At 36.5% G+C, this 24,242-nt stretch overlaps 1 protein-coding gene across 20 annotated transcripts in view; it reads right to left on the minus strand.

The window, feature by feature from the left end:
* Positions 1 to 23,660, minus strand: part of LOC123319413 (voltage-dependent calcium channel type A subunit alpha-1) — a 43,566-nt gene extending 19,906 nt beyond the window's left edge. For 12 of the 20 annotated variants that reach the window (XM_044906367.1, XM_044906366.1, XM_044906361.1 and 9 more), the window contains exons 1-13: positions 23,362 to 23,658; positions 14,234 to 14,410; positions 9,809 to 9,914; positions 9,371 to 9,510; positions 5,753 to 5,850; positions 4,078 to 4,233; positions 3,796 to 4,019; positions 3,616 to 3,719; positions 3,086 to 3,201; positions 2,808 to 2,969; positions 2,023 to 2,043; positions 1,040 to 1,252; positions 72 to 499 (exon numbers count right to left, since the gene is read on the minus strand). In XM_044906367.1, coding sequence (XP_044762302.1) covers positions 72 to 499; positions 1,040 to 1,252; positions 2,023 to 2,043; positions 2,808 to 2,969; positions 3,086 to 3,201; positions 3,616 to 3,719; positions 3,796 to 4,019; positions 4,078 to 4,233; positions 5,753 to 5,850; positions 9,371 to 9,510; positions 9,809 to 9,914; positions 14,234 to 14,337 — 1,872 coding nt within the window. In that variant the 5' untranslated portion in view covers positions 14,338 to 14,410; positions 23,362 to 23,658. Of the gene's footprint in view, positions 1 to 71; positions 500 to 1,039; positions 1,265 to 2,022; positions 2,044 to 2,807; positions 2,970 to 3,085; positions 3,202 to 3,615; positions 3,720 to 3,795; positions 4,020 to 4,077; positions 4,234 to 5,752; positions 5,851 to 9,370; positions 9,511 to 9,808; positions 9,915 to 14,233; positions 14,411 to 23,361 lie in introns of all 20 variants that reach the window. The other 8 variants (XM_044906369.1, XM_044906370.1, XR_006538474.1 and 5 more) reach the window with 4 other exon arrangements.
* Positions 23,661 to 24,242: the final 582 nt, after the last annotated feature.

Here is a 24,242-nt window from a genome sequence, read left to right on the forward strand (position 1 = left end):
GAATGGAATCTCTGGCTATCAATGACAGCTTCAAACAGAGCTATTTTCATGAAGGAACGAAGTGAACTTACCTGAAACACCGTGAGTAGCGCAATAGCGAAAGTATTGAAGTTCGTCGGCGGCGTCCCTTCCTCGAAGTTGAACTCACCGCCGAACAGCTGCATCCCCAACAGGGCGAATATCAGTATGAACAAGAAGAGGAGGAACAGCAGCGAAATGATGGACCTCATCGAGTTGAGCAACGAGATGACGAGGTTGCGCAAAGACGACCAGTACTTGGTCACCTTGAAGATCCGCAGGAGCCTCAAGGCTCGCAGCACCGACAGCCCGAAAGATCCACCCTTCAACTCCGTCCATACGACCTCGAATATGGATCCGGATATGACTACGCAGTCGAAGCGGTTGAAGGCAGATTCGAAATATATTCTTGGTCCAAGGGCGTATATTTTGACGAACATCTCTGTCAGAAACAAACCAAGGAAAACGTACTCGGCGATATCTGGAAATTTGAGAAAATGACATTAGTGAGTGAGTTACATTTCTCACGAGTGGTAACTTGTTGTGGAAGTTATTTCGAGGAGAGTATATCCATTGATTCAAATCTCAATGGCAAAGCAATAAGTAGAGTTCTCTGGTTGAAACTTTCTTAGTAGGCATACTTCAACTCTTCTGTAAGAATGCCGTCAACAGGAATGTCCCCCAGCAGGAATGTTCCCCAATAAGAATGTCCCTCAGCAGGAATGTCCCCCAGCAGGAATGTCCCTCAACAGGAATGTCCCCCAGCAGGAGTGTCCCCCCAGCAGGAATGTCCCCCACCAGGAATGTTCCTCAGCAGGAATGACCCTCAGCAGGAATGCCCCTAGCAGTAAATTTCCTCAAGAGGAATGTAAGAGTGTTAATCATTATGCCCAAAATTGACAACTGGTTTCTTTTTGAATCTTTTCTTCGAGATAACCTCCAGCAAAAGTTTAATATGTTCCTCATGAACTCATTTGTAAATAAATAGAGCATATTCTCAACATATTTTTGGATAACTCACAAAGAAAATGCGTCAGAAACTCCGGCTGGCCGTGGTACTCTATAGCGACGCAGATGGTGTTGAAGAAGACCAACATTATGACGAACCAATAGAAACCCTGCGATTTCACCAGCCTCCTTATGCCGAACCTGAATCTTTTCTCTGCCCTCCAGAAGCGAGCGCAGCCGCTCTGTCCCTGCACTCTTGATTTGAGGTAGGAGGATTTGCCGAAACCTGTCAACAATTCTGACTTCAAAATGTGGCAATGGTACTACCCAGGCGGGACCTCGATGTGATGAAAAAATTTTTGCCACTTTCGTATTGACGCGAGAAGATAAACCAAATATGACTGAGCTGAGTGAAATGTAATATGTACTGAATTTTTGCTGTAATGTTTTCAGTGATGCCTAGGATCTATGGAATGACTCCACACGTGTTTCGTTATCAGCTTCTTCAGGTTAGTAAACAAAATACTAAGTAACTCAATATAACTTTCATAGTCCTAAAGAAGCTGAAGTGTTAGCATTTGCCATTTTCTTTAGTTTTTAGTATTGACTATCCCTTTCAAAACTTTGCCTAGTGGATGGACTCTTTCTGAGTGTGAACGACGATTACTTGTCGCATAGAGCAAAAATTTTTTCATCAATATATCCAAGCAGAATGACGATGATTTTCGAATTATTCAAATTTGTGCCATACAGAAATGTGCCCTTCAATCGCAAGCTAGTTGGTTCTCCACAAACTGCTCAAATCTACTCGTAAATAATATCATACATATAGAATATAGGTCAAGCACCAGAATCCTGCAAAATGATGATAAATTTGAATAGATTTTTTTTGTATCAATGAATTTTTTAACCATTTTTAAACAGGATTCGTGTACTCGTTATATTGAAAGGAATTTCGCGTTTAAGACATACATCGACAAGTAGCAGCTACAGTATTAATCACTACAACATTCTAATAAATTCACACAACTTTTTTCTCCAGTTAATTCTGCATACCTTTGAGTTCTTTCTTTGACTCTGTAAGAAATACTGTGGATTAAAAGATATTATAATCAGTTTGAGATCTTTCGAAAGCCAACAAAGAAAAATTCTTTGAAGAAATTGTTTTTAGAATAATTCGATTTCGTCATATTAATTCGTTGCAATAAAAAAATTCTTAATATGAACATCTAATTTTCCGGTGTCTTCCTCATTTCAAATTCGTCATCTACTTGAATAGAAATTTCGAAGAAGAGATTTTCAACTCATTTTCATTACGATTAAGTGATTTCACTACATCGAAGATTCATTTGCCAAACTACTAACAAGTAATGTGAAATTCTTTTGATGAAGAATATTTTGCCTATTATCTTTCCCAAGCCCTTACTGATCTGTCATGAATATCTGATTAAAGATAGATAACCTGATTCTAGTTTTTTCACCTCAACCTTCTTATTATTTCAGGAACATTTTTCTGGGAAAGCTAGGAAAGACAATGGGCAAGAAAGAATCAATATTCAATGAAAAAGAAGAAAATTGGATGCATCTCAAGACATCTCAGTCAAATATCGTTAAAAATAGAGAAGAATAATGAACATCGCAAACCTTCATCAACATCAACAATTCTAATTCTGTTCATATCACGAACAAAATACTTGTAAACTCATGCACATTCCTGAACGCAAAATCATTTGAATTTCTAAATGAACGAACATGAAAGGGATGTGCAATATTTCAAGAACGACAATCGACATGTGAAAATTGATGATCTTATAGAGGAGAATGAAGACGAAAATCCTCACCATCATCGCCGATGTCTTCTTCTTGCTCTTCCTCTTCTGTGTCCGTGCTTTTACTCTTCCCCATTTTCTTCAGTTTTCTCTTCTTGGCAGCCCTTCTTCTCGCCTCCATTATGTGCATCTTCTCTTCTTCTGTCGTTCGCTCTTCGGCTAAAATCACCTCCTCTGCAAACGGTTATTATACAGAATTATAGGGCCAAAATTTTGCCTCAAAAATAATTTATATACAAGCAGGAACCCAAGTACATAAAAATTAGTCTACAGTGGGCAGTTCAACTTACCAGCTTTGCAAATCCACTGAACATAGCCGTAAAGCTCTCGTTCAAGCTCTTTCTGGCGTCTCAATTTTAGAAACTCTTGTCTATTTTCTACTTTTTCTCTCTCTTTCGCAAATTCACTGGGGATAAAAGCAGATTTTTAGCAACTACATATCTAGCTTCTAAATAAATTGTGGGTGGAAATATCAGTTCAATAATTCGCCTTATACAAAGCGTGTCCCATAAATTGACGAAAAATTACCAACGGCTGGAGAACACATCGATTCATAACAATTTTAATGCCAATATATGAAGCAAATAAAAACATGACGAGCTCCTAAATTCTTCGGTTAGTATTCACAGAATGACCTTCACCTGCCCTCGTTATCCATCTCAAATATTTCCCCAAACTGTCCACTACCATCGCCCTTGTTCTATCCCGAAAAAACTTGGTCCTTCGTTCAACGCGCAAACGTTCGTTAGAAAATTCTCTGTTAAAATCGTTTTGACGTGAGAAAAACGTCACTTGAGTGCATTGATGTCAAGATACTCACCCACTCAATACACCAAGAACTAGATTCAACATAAAAAAGGAACCTAAGACGATCAGAGGAACAAAGTACATCCAATTGCACATGCTTCCAACAGCATCATTCATCTGTAAAAAAGTTTCATTATTAATTAGGCAGACACCCAATAGATCATGCATACAAGAAAGAGTTTCGAATAAATACCTGGTATAAAATATTCGTCCATCCCTCCATAGTTATACATTGAAAGACCGTAAGCATGGCGTAACCGATGTTGTCGAAAGAAGTGATTCCATGGTTTGGGCCCTGCCATCTCTCAAGACAAACGGAATTACCATCCCTGCACCAGTTACTGCCCTGATTTAGCGCTAATGTTTCGTTATCAGTATTGCAAGGCACCTCAGCTTCCCCCTCCTTCACTATTTGATCTGAAGATTGTTCCATATCAGTTGAAATTCTTATTAGAGACCTTCTTCAGGGGCTTACCTATATCGTAAAGACTATAACACGTCCTATGTAGTGCGCCGGAGTAGAACTCTAGACCTATTATGGCAAATATCACAATTGCAAACAAAACCAACAGTCCTATCTGAAGTAACGGTGCCATGGCCTTGATGATGGACTTCAAGACAACTTGCAAACCTATCGAGGATAAAATCATGAGTATGAGGTTTCATCCTGCTGATGCACCATTGCAAAACTTACATTTGCTGAAATTTTGTTAGATCGTGTCTGATATTTTCGGATACAATGGTTGGTAAAGGTTTATATATAGCAAAAATATGAGAGGAAAAGCTTGATCTAAAGCGTTGTGAACAGGAAGCTTCAAAATAAACAGAATGAATCTCTAACTTGGACTGAATTCAGTAAATTGAAGATAACTTTTTTTTACAAATATGCTCAGATATGTCGATTAGTATTCTCAATTGACCTCATCTTGATGTGAGAAAATGTTAAACAGTGTGTGTCAAATTCGATATTTATTCAAATAGATATCCTAATTTAATTTGTACACGCTGTTTAACATTTTTCTGAATCAAAAATAGTGCAATTTGAAATAGTAATCAACATGTCCGAATAAATTTACAGAAAACAGATCGTCTTTGATTAACATAATTTATTTGAAGATAGACACTCGCACTGTATAATCCAAACATTTGGCGTAAAATTTAATGATTGAAAGTTTGTCAAAAAAGAAATCAACGAATATCTCATACACGTAATAATTTCAGGATGATAATAAATATAAAACAATTTGCCCTCACATTGGATCTCTCCAATTTTATGATTTTGAGCAGAAAGCCTCAAAAAACGACAACTCCAGCAAAAAATTGAGAACTATTCTCATAACCAAAAAACTCCTTTCGAAAATTTCAAAAGCTTTCTACTGATACAATACTTGGAGATTCAACAAATGTCTACAAATGTTCGTTTAGAGTTCCTGAAGCTGAAAACGAACTGAATTTTTCAAACATCATAATCAAGTTTGCGAAAAATCAGATCGATTATATTCTCATACAATGAATTACCAACTACCACATACACATCAGTTGAATATTGCAAATATAAGCTTTACAACAACTATCTCATCAGAAAAGTGAGTTGAAGATTTAAATCTAGAAGAATGACGACAGAGAAAATAAGTATGACAGTAAGAGATAGATTAAGCTGTTTAGAAATCAAGCAGACATCTAATTCTAGCTTTGAACTCATATAGGTACTTGCATTTGGGTGTAGCTGAAAGAAACTTTGCGTGGCACTCCTGTATTTTGACTCAGAATCACAAGAAACAATAGGAGAAAACAAATTAAAATTTTTAAGCAGAATAAGACCAAAAAGAACCTATATCCTTTGATAATCCCATATTTTCGATTTTTTTTGTTCGAGAAACAGAAATCAATATACTCGAAAACATTTTGAATTGGTCTATTGATGATTGATTCCTATATACACAATATACGTAAAAAAATGAACGTTCAGCCGCTAAAAATGAAGAAAGAAAATACAAAACAAGAAAAATAATGTGAAGAACCAAGAAATAAAAATAGAATTGGCAACATTAATACACTAAGTGTTTCTATTCGGATTTGTATATCCAGTGCCAAATATTAAAGCTTCTTTCAGCCAATTGGAAGGAAGTTTCTACAATCCATCTACTTACTAGGGATGCCAGAGACTAGCTTGAGAGGTCTTAGCACTCGAATTGCCCGCAACGTGCGCAGGTCCATTATGTCCTCCTGAGGTAACATTGATAAAAACCTGCAAAATACTAGCCTCTAGCGACTCATCTACTTCAAAATACAATCTAATGCTAAGTTTATCGATAGAGAAGTGTGAGCTAAGTCGATTGGTAAACTCTAAAATAAATGCGACCTGAAAATACACCACGCAAAAAAAAATCAATAAGAAGGTAGAGAAACTATGTGCAGCTGATCGACTCAGTCTGGAGCACAGTATTCAAACGAATCGTCTGAAATCAAAATGTTCTACACGTACTGAATAAGATGATATTTTTGATTGTTTATTTCGAATTGGGAATGCAACATCAGTTTGAGAAATTTCAGAATGTATATACCACTCAAATGAATAAACTGTGGATCGCGCTTCGAGTATGCCAATTACAAATGCAGATTGCAAATGCAAATTGCAATTGCAAATGCAAATTGCAAATGCAAATGCAAATTGCAATTGCATATGCAAATTGCAATTGCAAATTGCGAATGCAAATTGCAAATGCAAATGCAAATTGCAATTGCAATTGCAAATGCAAATTGCAATTGTATATGCAAATTGCAAATTCAAATTTCAAGTGCAAATTGCAAATGTAGATTGCGAATGCAAATGCAAATTTTAGGTGCAAATTACAAATGAAAATGACCCCTTCAAAAGAGACAAATTCGAAAATTTCAAAGATTGTTTTGGAATTGTTCTAGTAATGTACATTTTCGTTACACAAGGAGTGCCCCTTGTTTGTCAAAATTTTGAATCCTTCCTCGAATTGAATGGAAGAAATGCGTCGATTCATTTATGATTTCTCAGATGTTCCAAATACATATTCTAATTCCAAATCAGATTCTTGACGTTATCGATGATTGATGATCATTTGTCTTTGAACTGAGTATGAACCTAGTTCTTTTGTTCCTTGTTTAATCTTTTGTATTTAATACTTTGAAACCGGATGTTTTGTGTTGCTTTCTGTTTGATTAAATTGTATTTCGAAATTGATCGTGTATGAGCAAAGGTGAAAGGGTGTGAAATTAATATGAGAAAAAAGTTGGGCTCAATCCCTTTCATCATGACTATAAAAGCTTTTGTAATGTATTCCTTCACTTCCAGCTAATGAAAACAGGGCATCGAAAGTTTAATGGAATGTTGTGTACTTTGGATTTCATGCAAGTTAGACCGAAATATTCTTAATAGAAATGACTTGTTCATTGAACTGTTATTGAATCGAAATTAAGTAACTGTAGCTCATTTACATCGAACCAAATAATCTACCCTAAAATTCAAAAAGGAAAAAATTCAGATAGAAACGATAATTTACAAAAATTAAATGAAATCCCAGATGTAGCAAAGGGTCGCATATTGATGACTCGGAAGAAATCGAACTCTTTTCATAGATGTCGCTGTAACAGAGGTTCAGCTATCAATTCAACAAAATGCGGACGACATGAAAACCTGAAATGATACATGCTTTGAAAGGCATGTAAACATAGTCATAAATTATTCGTCGTTTCGTTTTCGACGGACATAAATACCTTTTGACGTGAAAATGGGACTACCGTAGGCGTTTCAGGCTTCAGGCTGATTACGACGTGTCCAACCTCAATATTTTCTAGCGAAAAAAAAATGAATGATAGTTCCTCATTAAGTCTGATCGATAATATGATGATCATTGGATATTTCTTGTCGAATCCACGATCGTGATTTAACTGAGCTGAACTCATATAGGGTGACATCTTCCATTATTACACACTGCTCAAAAATTAGCCTTGAAATCAAGGTGTAATATAGGGTGAGGCCTCTTTTATGCCCTATTCGGCAACTTGTTATCAGGTTATCAATGAAACTTTGAGGAATTGTTTGTCAAATATCCTCCAAGGCATTGGCGAGCTGTTGTGATGTATGCGGTGGGTCAGATAAGCGGTAAATTGCTGTGACATAGCAATTGATACAATTTTGGTCTGGAGAGGTAGCAGCCAATCCATTGAGTTAATTCAATAATGCCATTTCTATGCGATTTTTGATAATTCTGACTCAGTGTGGGCAAGCATTATAGTCCATTCACAGGAATAATGGGTTCTGCGATCAAAGTAATTCTTTAATTCTTGACAATCAATCCACAATTGATTCAAACAACTACAGAAGAGTTGTAATAGCCCATTTTGCTATATATGGACCTCAAAAAAATCATACACATACAAGAAATGGGTTTTTTGAATTATGTTCAATTGAGCAATCAAATATGTGAATGTATACTAGTATATAATTTTTAAGCAGTGTGATTATGACCTGATTTTTCTCTTTAAAAACAGATTATTTTATGGAGAAAGTGATGATATGTTATTCTCTTGTGTAGATATGTTATCATAACCGACAATACCGAATCGAAGTAATTCTAGATCAAAAAATGTCTATAGCTCATTTGATTTTCTCATATTTTATCTCACTACTTCCAAACACTACAGTTAATGGTGTGTTGACATTCCCAAAACGAAAAATCATGCACCTTTCAGTACTCCAATAGTTCCAAAACTAAAAATCAAACAAAAATCAGATACACACATCAAAAAACGAAAGAACTAATGATCAATATATCTCATGAATCAACAAATCCAACAATCGCTTATTCTCATTGTTAGAGTGACACATAGCTGTGTGTTAAGTGGCTAAGTTCAGCTATTCTACTGTTTAAATCTAAGACGAAATGTTAAAAACTATGACGTCTAGTCGTCTACAGTTAGCGGTCCGCAACTAGACACAATCAAATGACTGACGTCGCCGGCCCTTACTTGGTATCCTGGACACCAGCTTGAGCGGTCTGAGCACCCGAAAGGACCTGAGCATCCTTAAGTCGACGTCGACGTTAGCTTCAGCGAATATTGTCATTGACCTGGGCAAGATTAACACATTGATGTTTACGATTTTGGTACTGCTGCTTACGGTGAAACCTGAAAATTATTTTACTACCACAAAGCGACATGTTTTCTACCGATAGAAACCCTCGTAAGTGCATCTTTGGCCAAGTCCTTCGCTCCACTCCTCTATACACGAGCAATAGACATTTGAACGAGGGTCTGGTGGTTTGAAACTCGTGGTCTGTCATCGAAAATTCAAGTTATACGATTTTCACAAAATGAGTTTTGACCACGACACGTGTTTCGTTATCAAAGTAGCATCTTCAGGTGCTTGAAATACCAAGTGATCAAAAACCTGGTTTACTTGATTAAAATCCATTATTTAACTTGAAGATTATACCAATGTTAATCCCTGAAGCTAAGTGAACACGTAAAATGAAAATCTAAATTATCTCCTGAAAGATCAGCGATATTGTTTTTGTGGTTCAAGCTATATAGATGAGGAGGAATGAAAGAAACATTTTCCTCGATATCTGGATATTGAGCCTGCTGTTCAGGTACAGGGATGTGTAACTTTTTGTTCGATTCGGAAGCAAAACCATCGTTCAAATGAATAAGATCGTTATCATAATTCTGATCCACAAAACATGTCCCTTTCTTTCGAACTAATTCTAGGAGAAATTTGGGGGGCAGTTACTCACCCTGTGATCACTACAAAGAAATCCATGATGTTCCAAATGTTCCTAAGATATGATCCTCTATGCAGAACGAAACCTAAGGCTAGAATTTTCAGTGATGCTTCAACGCAAAATATTCCTAGAAAGTAAACTTCAACTGCCTCCTGTAATTGAAAAGAATGGAAATTATTGGCTAGTATACCTACACTGTGATGAATCCCAAATAGGGGTTGAAAAAGTAGCGTCAAAACTTTTTTTATGTGGGTATGGTATTTATTTTTATTTTTTATTTTTTCATTGTTGTTTTTTTTTTCTAAAAGCTTCACCATTTAAGGCAATCAGCTAGACACTGTTCTGTCCTGGAACATCCTGTATACTAGTCCACATTCGTTTCTGTATTGAATGTTCTTTATATTCTTATGACTTTTGAATATTAAAACATGGAACATGAAAGTTACTTACCAATCTCTGCGCCAGATTTGTTTTATCTGATCTTGGTAAGTGTTCTTCAAGGGCTAGTACTACACAGTTCGCGATGATTGTCGAAAGCACAGCATACTCGAACGGAGTAGATATATTATTAAGGAAAAAACCAGAAAAACACTTAAAAATAGATTGATATACTGAAATGAATCGAATAAAATCATCCCGAGTTTGGATATATCAGTGCAACAGATACCACTAACTACTTAGCATATTCCTTATATTACGCAGTGTTATAGGTACGTTTTTCTATACCACAGATAGGTTTGGGGCCAATGTAAGGAGTTTTTTTCTATAAAACCAAGTCTACATAGACTTTATTATTCTTTGCTAATCCGTTGAGTTGTTTTCGGCATTTCTATAACATCTTAGAATCTATTGCGTGAGAATTCAGTGTTTTGATAGAAGCCTGACTGTCAGAATATGCTATGTCACTTTTCTGATGGTTGCTTTCTGAGTTCATTTCCACATATCAACAATAGTTGGGGAGCCCAAGAGGAAAATTCGGAATTTATTCAAGCGTGTCAGATTAATATAAGGGGAGATACTTTGGACCCTGTAGAGCACCTCTACCAAAATTTAGACCTGTATACTGATGGAATTGTCTAGGACAGCCTGTCAGAATAGTAAAAAAAATGATGATGATGATGAGGGAGCCGAACTTTTTTTCTAATTTGGAACTGATGATTCAAAAAGAACGCAACCAATATAATCTGACAGTTTCAGCAAGCCGAAACAACAAGAATTGGCCATAAAGGTCACAAAAATCATTTTTTTTTTATCTCCTCTCCTGGGCTTCAAATTGTTTCCGCATTCATTAGAAAAGATTTAGAGCATAACATTTTCTACAAATTTCGCCTGAAGCATTTTTTTCTACGTTTGAACGTTTCTGAGATATATGACGATGAATGTACATCAGACTGGGTTTCTACATTGACCTTGGTCTTTCGCATGTGTGGCTAAGCTCCTCGCTCTTATCACCCTCTAGCTCGAAAACGGTTAAGGGTATGAAAAATTGCTTCAGACAAAAGTTGTAGGGAATTTTATTATCTACAACTTTAATAATGAATAAAAAAATGATTATAGGTACTGGAGGGGAGATATTTAGAAAAAACATTGTTATCTTTATTTTCAAACAGTAAGATTAAGAAAACTTCCCCTGATTAGTGTTAGGTTGTTTTAAAGCATAATAGTCAAGGTGTTCATTTCATCCTTACCCTTCTCTCACTTGCATCATCCTCTTTTTCCCCCCAACTACAAGAGTCATGAAAAAATTTGGATTCCTATTTGAAAAATTATAGATGACCTTATATCTCAAATTTGGGACACTCTGTATAACATTTTCTTACATTCACAACAACAAAAACTATTCAATTCACCCTTTTTTCGAGGATTTTTTCTGGAAAATCTGCGTTGAAATGAAAATTCCTCAATATCTCCGAAAATTGGCCCAACTTTGAGGTTATTTTTTGTTCCCAAACACTTCAAACGAGGCGGGAAACGCTGGGTTTCCAGAATACTTCTTTCCCAATCAATCGGTTGCGTCGGACATATAAACAACCCCTTATATTAGCCGGAGTTAAATCAGGTCAAGTCTTACGACACCCTCCGCACTCCAAAGCCATTAATCTTTATCGATTACCAATTAGAGTTGAAAGAGTGTCGGGAGAGGATATTTTGTAGTGCCCTCCGAAATATGCTTATAAGTCGGAATAACCGGGGACCACTCGACAAGGCCAGGAATCGAGTTACACCATCCAAACCAGGAATCCTTTCGTAGGGCGTACGCTGCTGAATCGATACCCACGGTCTGAGAACCGCCGGCCGCGGAGATCCGAGAAATTTCTGGCCGGTGGGAACTGGACTGGGTGATTTTTTTCCCGCGAGTCGGAGGCTCGATTACCTGTCGCCCCGTTTCGTGCCGGATTAGTTGAGACGGATCAATTGATTACAGCAGGAGCCGGAGTGGTATCTGGAAGTGGTGGCTTTGTTTGTGTATCAGAGTTGAAAATCTGGAATATTGCGTTTTACGGTCTGCTGATCGAACGGAGAAACCGAACAAAGGAATTCCATCAAGTAGAGTCGTGGTCAACGCAGTGAAGGCTATTGAAAATTACGTACGATAGATTGTGAAGAGAATCGAATTAATTTTTTTTAATTTTTTTTATTTTTTTTGTTTTTATTTTTTTTTTTTCATCCAACGTCTGAATATTTCAGTCAAATTGAGATCAATTAGGAATTTAACTCCTTAAAAAGGATCGGTTTTCAGAGATATCATTTGTTACCAGGAAATATCTAAGTGGATTGGTACAACTTTGAACATCCATATTATGGAAAAGGTTGGATCAAAAGACACGGCGTTTGTCTCGTTCGGCGCAGAATTTTGTGCTCTATAACCTTTGTTCTGTCCACTTTCATCATATACACGTTATTTTTGAAGATTTTCCCGAAAAACAAACGATATTTCCTACTGAAATTTGCCCTAATTTATGGTCCTCTTGTATGAAAACGAGTGATCCAAAACATACGCTGTTTGTCTCTTACAACGCGGAATTTGGTGATTTACAACTCACACTCATCATACAGGGTGAGAATTTGAAAACTTGCCAGTCTGATTATGACACGACAAAGATGCTTTCAGAGAAAATGCCGGAACAGGTAATTTTCTATTCGTAGGGGTACATATTTTCAGCAGAATTGTAAGCTGAAATCTCCTCAACCCTAGGTATAGGAGCTATCACCCCTAAATTCTCAATGAGGAATAGGGGGTGAACTATACCTCAATTGTAAGATCACTTGACTCTCTACATGAATATTATGGTTGGCAAATTTTTATTGAGTCCTTGAAGTAGTTACAGGGGCTTACAATTTGAAAACTTGCCAGGCCAATTATGTCTCGACAATGATGTTTTCAGAGAAAATGCCGAAACAGGTCAATTTTTAAAAGGAGGGGGACATATTTTAGGCAAAATTGTAAGCCCCAATCTCCTCAATCTTAGGTGTAGGGTTTGTCACCCGTAAATTCTTAATAGGGAATAGAGGGTGAGCTATACCTCAATTGGAAGACAAAAGTATTATGTAGAGGGACATATTGTTCCAATTGAGGTTCAGCTCACCCTCTAAATTGACCTGTTCCGGCTTTTTCTTTGAAAACATCCCTGTCGAGACATAATTAGCCTGCCAAGTTTTCAAATTGTCGCCTCCTGTAACTATTGCAGGGAATCAATAATAATTTACAAACCATAGTATTCATGTAGATGGACAAGTGATCTTTCAATTGGGTAAATCTCACGCCCTATTCCCTATTAAGAATTTAAGGGTGATAGCCCCTACACCTAGGGTTGAGGAGATTTCGACTTACAATTCTGCTCAAAATATGTCCCCCTCCGAATAAAAATTGACCTGTTCCGGCATTTTCTCTGAAAACATCCTTGTCGGCACATAATTGGCCTGGCAAGTTTTTAAATTGTCACCCTGTGTAATCTAATCAGTTAAGAATTTGTCAAGACCGAACAATTGCACCGAGCTCGATGAAGTTTTGGGATATATTACTAAAAGAGCTGCTCTTTCAGAATGTTCATCACATTCAGATTTGCGGTAGTTTTTCTGCAGGATACACGTGTAAAGAGTTGACCTTCGAAAAATCCAGAAAAAGATGGATAAATCTCAAAAGGAGTCTACACCTTTCAAAAAGAGGAAATGAATATCTGACGTCAGAAACCACTGATTCTTATGGGGTTTTCATTATAATTCAATACAGTCTGTTCGTCATTTCGGAAAGTCCGAAGTTTTCTTACTCGTCAAACGAAAAAATTTTTTTTTCATTGAAGAACAAATATTCATTCATGTTATTAACTATCCGAGGTGGAATTACTTCTTCTATGAGTGTCCACATGAGGAAATTTCTCGAAAAGTCCCAGCATTGGCTACAATTCGTATCCTGGTGACGAAAGTAGAAACTATTATAATATTCGTAACTTCTACTTATCGTTCAAGTGTTCTGGTAACACCCCAAATTCTACTAGTCTTTCCCCCTTTATACCTCATACGGATGGCGAGAAAGTCCCGTGGTATAAACTCCTGTCGAGGTGGCAGTGCAATGCAACCCCCCCTTATAATCTACAATCTTCATATTTATAATATTTATTATGTATCATTATCATAGTTCTGCTTAAGGGCTTATGCCAGTTTTGAGAAGAGATTGTGGTCTGTGTAGGCTTGGTTACTATATGCTCGAGCCACTTTTGGCTCAGCACTCAGTGAATGGTGGGCCATACCGAATGGTATGGCCCATATTCGAGCAGCAGTCAGAGAAATGGTTTGGGTATCAATTTTCTGGTAAGTTTACGTAACCATGCAAGACTATCACTACAACTAAATTTACTGATTGTTCGAAAAGGATATGGCCACTCGATGATGAAGCGAGTATATCTACGAATAATGTTCTGGTCAGATAGAAGAAATAACGAGCTGGGCCCCTGCCCTGCAGCCGCACTGGCGCCACCCATTTTATCAGCTGCGCCCGCCCCCGTCTGCTGCGCAACCGCCTGCTGTGCCGCTGCCTCCTGTGCTGCGGCCAACCTGAAAAAAAAGGGGACAAGATTAGGGCCATGGGGAACTCCACACAAATAATGGAAGTCGCCTTATAAACTATTCTAGATGTTCTTAAGGCTTTATTTTTGCTACCAAGAAGTACGAAATTGCTGTTTCACGAATCTATTCTAGCCCCTAGCTCAAGGAAATTGGTGAAATAGTACGTGGTTTTTGATAGAGTATTATGATATAAGCTCAACCACCAAAATCCCCCAAGATCAGGATATTTGTCCAAGATCTGGCTAGATTGAAGGCCATTCGACGGAAATATCCCTAGTACTCTATGATCGTATGTCCAAGCGCTGACTGGAATTCTATATTGAAACTTTACAACAGATTTTCTGTATAAAGGTCAACATAGGTTCACTCATCTATTCAGAGGAAGATTTCTCCATCTCGTATCACACAAGTTTTGGTTATGTTCCTTGAATTTTTGTTGTTGAAATGTTGTCAGTACCTTTTATCTATGTAAATCCGTCAATTATTTGGTTCAAATTGGTATTTCTATGGTTTTTAGGGATGGAAATCTATCAGTAAAAGAAGAAAGATATTACAAGGCAAATCCAAGAAAATAATCAATTTGAAATAAATTATACTGAAATAAATCAATTATATTTCGGAACTCCTACAGGATGCTCAATATAATAATAGTTTTTGAATTTTGAACTCGTTTTGGAATATGCCTTTTGAGCTTGTACCAGAAGTAGTTATTGGCTGTCATTTTTACTCAAAGGAGAATATACATTGACTTTGCTCATGCCATGTGATGCCATTCAAAAAAATGTCAAAACATTATTTTTAAGCGTAAGATATAACAAAACTAAGGATATTTTGGAAGAAAAATCAAATATAAGTCAATTAAACTGTCATAACATACATGAAAAACTCACCAATTCTTAGAAAATTTAGATAATAACATGATCTCGAACTATACAACTTCACTAACCACTAGATGAAAATAATTTTAATTTTCACTCTCTGAGAGTAGTAGTCGATGGGCATACACTTTTTATACTGAACGTTTCTTCCGATTGGGAATTTATTAGATGAACTAAAAGGCGCATTTTATAACCGATTTTATGTGTACACGTCCTGAAGTACTAGAAATTATGTGACGCCATTATAGCATGACTTTCCGACGAAGAACTGGATCATTTTCGCTGTCCCTGATGAGTGTGGCTGGAGATGGGAACAGTACAGGGAATTGCAGTTCTTATCTGTCATGTGAGGGTCAAGGCTCATTGGGGATGCTATTTCCATCGATTCTTGTCGGAATAGATTTTGAGCAACTGGTGCAAGTATACTGAGAATGTCTCAGATATGTTAGAAACGATACATATTTCACACATGTCTCCGGTAAAGAAGTTTCACTAATTTCAGATTAGTTTTCATCGTATTATATCAACTAGAACAGGTTACTCTTCATAATTTGTAACACCAGGATCTCTTTTGCATCCTTTCAAAAATATTGAAATCAGAAACTGAGTATGGTCGTGCTTTGACAAATAATTTCGTAAATTTTTACTCACTATTCTTAATAAATGATGCAACATACTCAATTTTTCAAGAATCAATGATTATCTTTTGAAAAGATTGCTAAAAATGTTCAATTCTACGTTAAAACCATAAGAAACAGTAGATAAGCAAAGCCGTTTCTGCAACAATACTTTTTTATCGCTGGTGAAATTGAATAAACAACTATATCTTGTTTGGTGTCCTCAGAAAGACGGTGAAATAGAAAAATGCGTGGGACGAGATTTAATGGCATTCAACCCCGTCCAGAAAGCTAAAGTGTTGGAGATCATTTCCAAACAACGTAGGAAGAATATATCGATTACTTCTAGTCTAAAATGCACTAAACCTTAAAACGTCTGTGATGACCAAATGAACCAGGTAATTTCGACAAGTTTAAATCTCCACCCACTCAAATTTCACTTGTGCATATACAGGGTGGGCTATGTAAAACAGTCCGGAATCAATTATACTTATTTTAGTTTTGATATCCAAATCTTTAAAAACCGTTTATTGGTTCATATGGTCCAATGATCAATCCTCTTCGTCAGTTTTAATATTTTGCAGCCCATTTTTTGCAAAAACTTTGTTTTCGCGTACTGAATGGCCTCTAAAGCAACTCCAGTCCTGTGCTTTGGCGTAGGCATAGACTTATAATACATGGACTCACTGTCACGTGACTTTTCAGTAGATCGAGGGGTTGTATGCATTAGAGAGAGAAGGGCTTATGCGTTTTGATCGAACAAGAAAGAGATGAACTGATTCCTTGTGGGCAATGTCAAAATCATATGATGGATATTAACGCAGACGTTGCCCACAAGGTGTTCATACGTTGAGTATTATTCACATTATATTTATTCTTGAATGAAACTCACATAATTTTTATATTTTCCATTTCGAAGGAATGTTAAGGAATTCCTGTTTGCCTTCTCGAAAGCTTGTTGAACATTTATTATGGAAAATTTTTACAATTTTCGCAGACTTTGCCCACAAGGTGTTGATAAGTTGATTATTATTCTCATTACATCTATTTTTGACTAAAACTCACATATTTTTTGACATAATTGATTTCGAAGGAATGCTATGGAATTTCTGTGTGTCTTCTCGGAAGCTTGTTTAAAATTTATTGAAGAAAATTTTCGCATAAACTTGTGTTCTATAACCTTTTGACAGCTTGCCCACAAACTTTCCATCTTATTCAACCAACCGACTTCTCTCTCACATGCGGAGTCCATGTTATTTATAAGTCTATGGGCGTAGGCACATCTAGAATGATCATGCGAAATACCAGCGTCTATAAAATCAGTACAAAATCGGCCTGAAATGAATAATTCCTGTGGATAGACGTTGCTGGCAAGATTGTTGACCAGACGGAGGCGACGTCTCCGGCGCCTGTCGTCGTTCAGACGACGGACGCCCAGGCGTTCCAGAGGACGCCCTACAGGGTCGGCTCCAGTGGATGATTTAGTGTATTTTGTTCAGGAAAGAACAACTCAACACATAAGAAAAGGTCTATGGGGCGAATTTTAGTGAGAAATCCTTAAAGTTGGATAATATTTCAGCAGGCAGTTACTCTAGTCAGTGTAGTTGAAAAAGATTTTTATTCCCAGCCCCTATAGGAAAATTATGAATTAAATTTAGCCCAGTAACTACGCAATTGAAGATACGAAAACATGTGTGAAATTTTGTTCAAAAAAATCTCAGAATTTTCCAAATAAATGGTCAACGTTTTTGAGAGCCTAGTTGTTACTATTTTTTCACCATGAGATATATACAAGGATGTATTGATATCTAGTTAGCATAGACCAGTTCTATGCATGAAAAAATATTGCGTTACCATAGCAACGAACCATAATTCATTAGAAATGTCAGTGTGAAGTTTGAGGTCAAAAAAGTAAACCAATAAATTAAAAGATAGAAGATGTCTACCGAAATTGTGAAAAGCGAAAAATTGGAGTATCAAGCCATCATCAAGTACCTGTATTTAAAAGGGTTAAGAGGTAAGCAGATTCACGAAAACATGCTCAATACCCTTGGTGATCAATGACCTCCGTATGTGACCATGAAAAATTGGACTGCAAGCTTCAAAAGAGTTGAATCTTCCATTGAAGATGATGACCGATCGGGAAGGCCAGTTTCTGTGTCAGTCCCCGAAAATATCGATGCAGTTCATGACATGATTTTATTAAACCGTCGAATTAAGCTAAAAAGGATATCTGAAGCACTGAATAATTCATACGAATGCGTTCACATTATATAGTTCACGTAAATTTGGACTTCAGAAAAATTGCTGCAAAAGGGATCCCCAAGTGTTTGAATGTTGACCAAAAGCGTGCAAGGGTAGACTAAACCGAATTGATATTATGGATGAGTACATTTCTACGATCCAGAAACAAAGCAACAATCGATGGAATCTCTTCATAAACTTTTTAGGGTTTTCACTCCCAATCTCTGAAACAAAATCGATGGAATGGCGACGAATGGTTCCCCAAGACCTAAAAAGTTTCGTGTCCAAAATTCTGCTGGAAAAATTCTTGCTTCAGTTTTTTGGTATTGCCATGGAGTAATCACGATAGATTTTTTGGATAAGGGTAGAACCGGAGATTACTATTCGGCATTACTGACCATTCTACGTAGAAAAGTTTAAGAGAAAAGACGCGAAAAGCTATTCAAAGGTATTTTGTATTTGCAGGACAACGCCCCTTCACACAAATCTCATGTTGTCATGCAAAAAATTCGTAATTTAGGGTTTGAATTACAAAAACACCCTCTTATTCACCAGATTTGGCTCCACCTGACTATCATCTCTTTCCTCAACTAAAAAAAAGTTTAAAAGGTTGTAAATTGTCTTCCAACGAGGAGGTAATAAAAGCTTTGGAGGTCTAGTTTGCAGAGCAAGAAGAAACATTTTTTTTGAAAGGTCTAGACACGTTGCAGGTTCACTGTAATGAATGTATCCAATTAAGAGGAGAATATGTTGAGTAATAAAATATTTTGACATTGAAATTTCATTTGGTTCTATAGTTGGCTAAGAATTTTTCAATATATCCTCGTAGTTATTTTGCATTTCATTTTATAACATTTCCTTTAATCTCCTCACAAAATCCAGATCTTAAATCCTACTTAACCTCGTGTAATCTTATCCAATATAATATTATCTAATGTAAGAACAAATCCACCGCTTTAAACATCGCATCTTTTAAATCCAAGTCTAGTTATAGTTTCAAAAAAAAATCCATCTCTCATAATGAGAGGAACAGATGTCCATTATCAATTCAAAACGTATTTGAACTGCACAACATCATCGTCCTCTCGATGAAGAATTGAACCCACCAAACAATTGATTCTTTTTATTGCCTTTTCATGTCAACAATCCATACTTATCCTCTGTGTGCATGCCATCGCAACTATGCGCTAGAGTGGTTCGGTTGGTGGAAGGAATGTGTCTTTTTCAAGTATCAATTCTACGAAATTGCAGACTTTATTTCACTGACGTAAACAATATCGGATTTCCCCCTGAATAGAACTGCCGCAATTGGAAATTGTAGCCATTTCACATAATATTCTCTCTTTATCTAACTTAGTCTCTTGATATAGCTGTATGATTGCAAGGAAAACATGCAGAAGACAAAACTTCACCTACCTAATTCAGTTGATGAAATTTTGGTCACGAAATAAAAAAAACTGAGTTATAACTACATTATTTTTTCATGCTCAGTTATAATCAGAACTAGATCTGAAGGTTTCATGAAGAATGTCAATTTGTGTAGGTATCAGAAGATTTATCAGTTAGACCAACAATGGCTCAGCGTATTCAGTGCACTTCATTGGCTCAGAGCTGACGTCATATATTGCCAAGGTTTCAGCAGCATCCTCTGACAGTAACGGTGGATGGGCATCAAAGGCATTCGAGTAACTCGTTTTATGTTCATCATCAGGCGGAGTGTTAACTGGGTCATTCGTTTTGAATTATAGAAATTCGTCGAAATGGAGAGGACTTGTAAAATGTCTCACTCTGAGTGAATATTAGGCTACAGAGACACAATACTGGATCTTTTTCAAGGGTTTCGTTTCTATTCAAATATTCTAAAAGGATTGACAAGAACTCCTTTGAGATTTCGATAGTTTTCAATGCATTTCCGTACTTAGAAAGCAAAAATAACTTTCATTCATTCAAATAATAATAATTGAACTATATTCCAAGGAATAACTCAAATGGTATTGAGGAATAAATAAATTATGTTGAAAAATGATAAATTTTAGAGAAAAATTGAACTTTCGTGAAGTGCATCAAGCTTATAATTATAAAACATCAGTTTTGATTGAATTGTTCTTGGTCAGAAGCTGATTAAACGATGATGAGGTGAATTTTCTTACAAAATTAGTTTCGATAATTTGCGAATTGGTGAACGCGCTGGTTCAAAATTATTTATCCCACAGTGTTTTCCTTGTACGATTCACGATACATAACTTCGAAAGGATCTTCTGTGGCTAATATGAGGATGGCTCACACCTTAAGTTTTTTTTCAACTACTTGATTTGCAGTTTTTTTAAAATCTTTTTCCTTGATATTTTTTTTACTTTTATTTTTTTTTCCATTTATTGAAGTAAATTTTGGATCCAATTTCAAAATGATGGCAAACTGGAATACAATGGAATATATCTTCTGTTGAAATCATCTCATCTTACTCTTTCAAAACAAATTATTTTTCGGTAATTGGATAATTAGGTTCCAATTAATTACCGATTACACCCAAGGTCGTCGAAGCATTCTCGAAATGCTTTGCTCTTAGATGTTCTTATCGAAATTTATTCGATAGGTAGTTCATGAGATTTCTCATGAACTAATGAATAAAATTTGCAGAAATTTCGAACCCGACAATCACAAGAAGCAAAAAATAGAATTAAGAAGTCAAATTCCAACATAATTATTTGGTTGAGTGATGTAGGAAATATCGACTCTTGTATGCTTCATCACTATTAGATTTCCTTACATGTTATTACAATCTTGCATGTGTTTGAAGGTTCTCTTACACGAATATTTTTAAAAACCCCATTTTTTCCTCTCTCATCCATTTCATTAGAGTCCCACTTTCCATGTACCTATAAACTTTATGTGCATTTCATACCACTTGGGATAAATAAACCAATATCATCATAATTTGATATCATGCTTCAACTCCCTAGTGGGCTGACAATAATGAATGAAAAATATGTTTACTTTGGTCGAACAGTAATCGATAAGAAATGTGTAACACTGAGCAAACTACTGATAATAATGATAGTAACATTTATAGATCTAGAAATATCGCCTAAAAGTAAGTGAAATAATAAATTAATTGATTTGTCAAAATTCCAGTCCCCCAGGAGTTTTACCGAAAAATGAAAAGTGTCCGTTTACCATAAGATCATCAACACTTCATGGTATTTTGGTAAGGGAAACTTTTCTGTGGTAATAATTCCTTTCCAAATATCGCGTTCAATATCCAACTATCTCTACTACAATCTCACATAAACCCCCCATTTCGACGGCCCAAGCATGTCATAAAACGACAACCAACCCTCAAAAGTACGAACTCTGAAAGAACGATGGAGCAAAAGTAAATCATTGATTAAACTCGCCCCTATTTCTTCTCTCTATCCTCCCTTTAAGCTCACAACTCCAAGTTTACGTGCAACTTCTATCACTTTGACTATAGCAACGTGAGTTAACAAGAAGTTGGGCCTAAGATTTATGAGCAACGAATTCGTGGAAGACAGAGTGGTGTGGATCGATGATTTCTGCGAGGAATGTTGAAAAAAGTGCCTCGAAATATTCATTTTTTGTGCTGAATATCCAACGAAAAGACACGAATATTTATCGATAATATTGTGTCGTGATCATCTCTGTATACTTTCAGTTTACTTCGAAAAAATAACACGTAATTTTGTAATACTTCTTAATATTTGATAATGTTGTTTATATGAATATTTTGTGTTGTATCGATCATTATTTTGCACCCAATTTTTAAATCAATTCATATGAGAGTTCATAGCGAAAGAACCAAAATAACCCTCATCGTAGCTTTGCCAGGTGTGTCGAGTATGTGGCAAATTTGGAGACGAATCAGGGATATTCTATTTTTTACTCTAGTTTAACATTTCTGGGTTTGATTGATTGAAAGTAGGATCTTGATTCTCATATGAGTGCTCAGCATATGGTGCTTCAACCTCACAAAGGAAATTCCTCAAAAATTTAATGTTGTTTCTATGACAGCAAATGAATTTATTCATCCAGAAGATCATCCTTGCAATGAAGTGTAACATTTTGTACAAGAATGAGGGAAACTTGAGATCTTCTTTTCAGTATATCCAAGCATGTAACTAAGCATTCAGAATAAATTAAAACCTTAATAAATATTCTTAATTAACTCTGAAATAGTTATTCCTCTGATATTCGAAAACGAATCCCAAAGTCAGAAAGAGTCACTTAGTGTGTAATATTAGATTGGAATTTCAGTTTGTGTATTATATTTTATTTTCTCCATTTGCTTTATATTATATTTAGAATTCTTATTTTTTGATACAGTTCTTTCACTTTGATTTAAATTTTGTTTGGCTATATCTAATAATTGACTGATAAACATAAATTAACAGTGTTGACAGCACATTAATTAGAAATGTAACAAACGAATCGTATAAGAATAATCGGTGGAATAGATTGATTATGCTACACAAAGAGAATTTCATTGTCCACTGAAACAGAAGCAGCTTGAGCTGAAATACGATTATATAAAAGTGGCGACAAAAATTTATTATCCACGTAGATTAACATTTGGTGAGCATGCTGTAGGTGACAATTTTAGTTATCCCATATGAGTATGCCATCTAAACAAGCAACTTCATTGTTGACAGCGCTGAGAAAATGAAAATATTCGTTTCCTCAATACATTTCGGGGCAAGTTAAGCATAACCTCCCCCTTTAAGGGTTAGGAAAGAAAACATTCGATTCGAAAGGTACAAAGATTAATTTGTTTTGAAGCATTCACTGTGTTTGTCTATTATTTTCTTGTTAATCGTTTGAGAAATGGATATTTGGGTGTCAAAACTTCGAGGATGGTGTGTTTTATACGGTAAAATGGTTGTTTTTCTCGAATAAAACGTCGTGAGAGTAGAATTTATTGAATATGGGGATGATATTGTTATTTTCCGATTAAAAACGAACGATTAGGGATGATGGGGTATCAGAGATGAGTCGTGAACCTCTCGATTCAATGATGTTGTCCCTGTTATCCATTATATGGGTCAAACAGAATCAATGTGACGTGGCGCAGATCTCCACGAGCTAAAGGGGGTTTCCTGGGGGATTCCTCGCTCAAAGGACTACAAGAAGGAACTTAAGGGGGTGCAAATCTGGGCGATACGTCCGGCGATCGACGTGTACTAACCTGATTTATCAGAGTGTGCCTATAGCAGCATGACTCCATTTTGTGGTGCCACACACTAGACGCGATGTTGTTTTGTTTTCAGCTGTCCGCAATTGTTTCCGGCGCCCGTCTTGGCCATCTCGACGTCCGCGTCTTTTCTCGACGTTTTGGGGGTCACTCCGTTTGCGGGTTACACATCGTTTTTGCGTTTTTTTTTTCGAAATCCTTCCACCCGCGACTTCTTTTGACTGTCCGCACCCGATGTCTTACGGGGTTGGCTGACGTTCGGGCACGTTCGGCAAAGTTCGGCGGCCACGCGAATGCGTACGTTTCGGGCGCATTATTTCAGGAGCAGTTTTCATCCGCCGCTCTATGACGTTCTGTGGGCGGCGTGGATCGCGAGGGATGTGGTGAGCGAAAGGCGACCGTCTGCCGGTGGCGGCGGACGTGGGGCGGGCGAGACTGCAGGGTTGAAGCGTGAATTCACGAAAAAATCGCGTTGAAAAAACTTTTTCATCCACTGTACCTGAAGATGGTACTTCGTGAGCGAAACACGCGGGGTTGGGCAGTATTTGAATTACTTATGATCGAAATACTTAATTTAAATACGAATACAATGTCATATTTGGTACTTGTAGTCCAAATACCTTTTCAAAACGTAAATTACAATCGTAATAACGATACCTGACGCTGCAGTCAGGTATTCGTAGTATTTCAATATTTCAAATTCTTATGGTTTCAAAATGAGAACATTCAGCTTTTTTAGAGCAGAAAATAACTTTGGACAGCTTTCTCAAGCAGAATCAGGACCTCAATTCTGCTGAATTAGTCTATTTTCAGATTTTGCAGCATTGCAACTGTATTCTACGGTCATAATTTTCAACCATCTTGTCAATTGTCAT

This window comes from Coccinella septempunctata, chromosome 8 (genome assembly GCF_907165205.1).
Source record: "Coccinella septempunctata chromosome 8, icCocSept1.1, whole genome shotgun sequence".
Taxonomy (NCBI): domain Eukaryota; kingdom Metazoa; phylum Arthropoda; class Insecta; order Coleoptera; family Coccinellidae; genus Coccinella; species Coccinella septempunctata.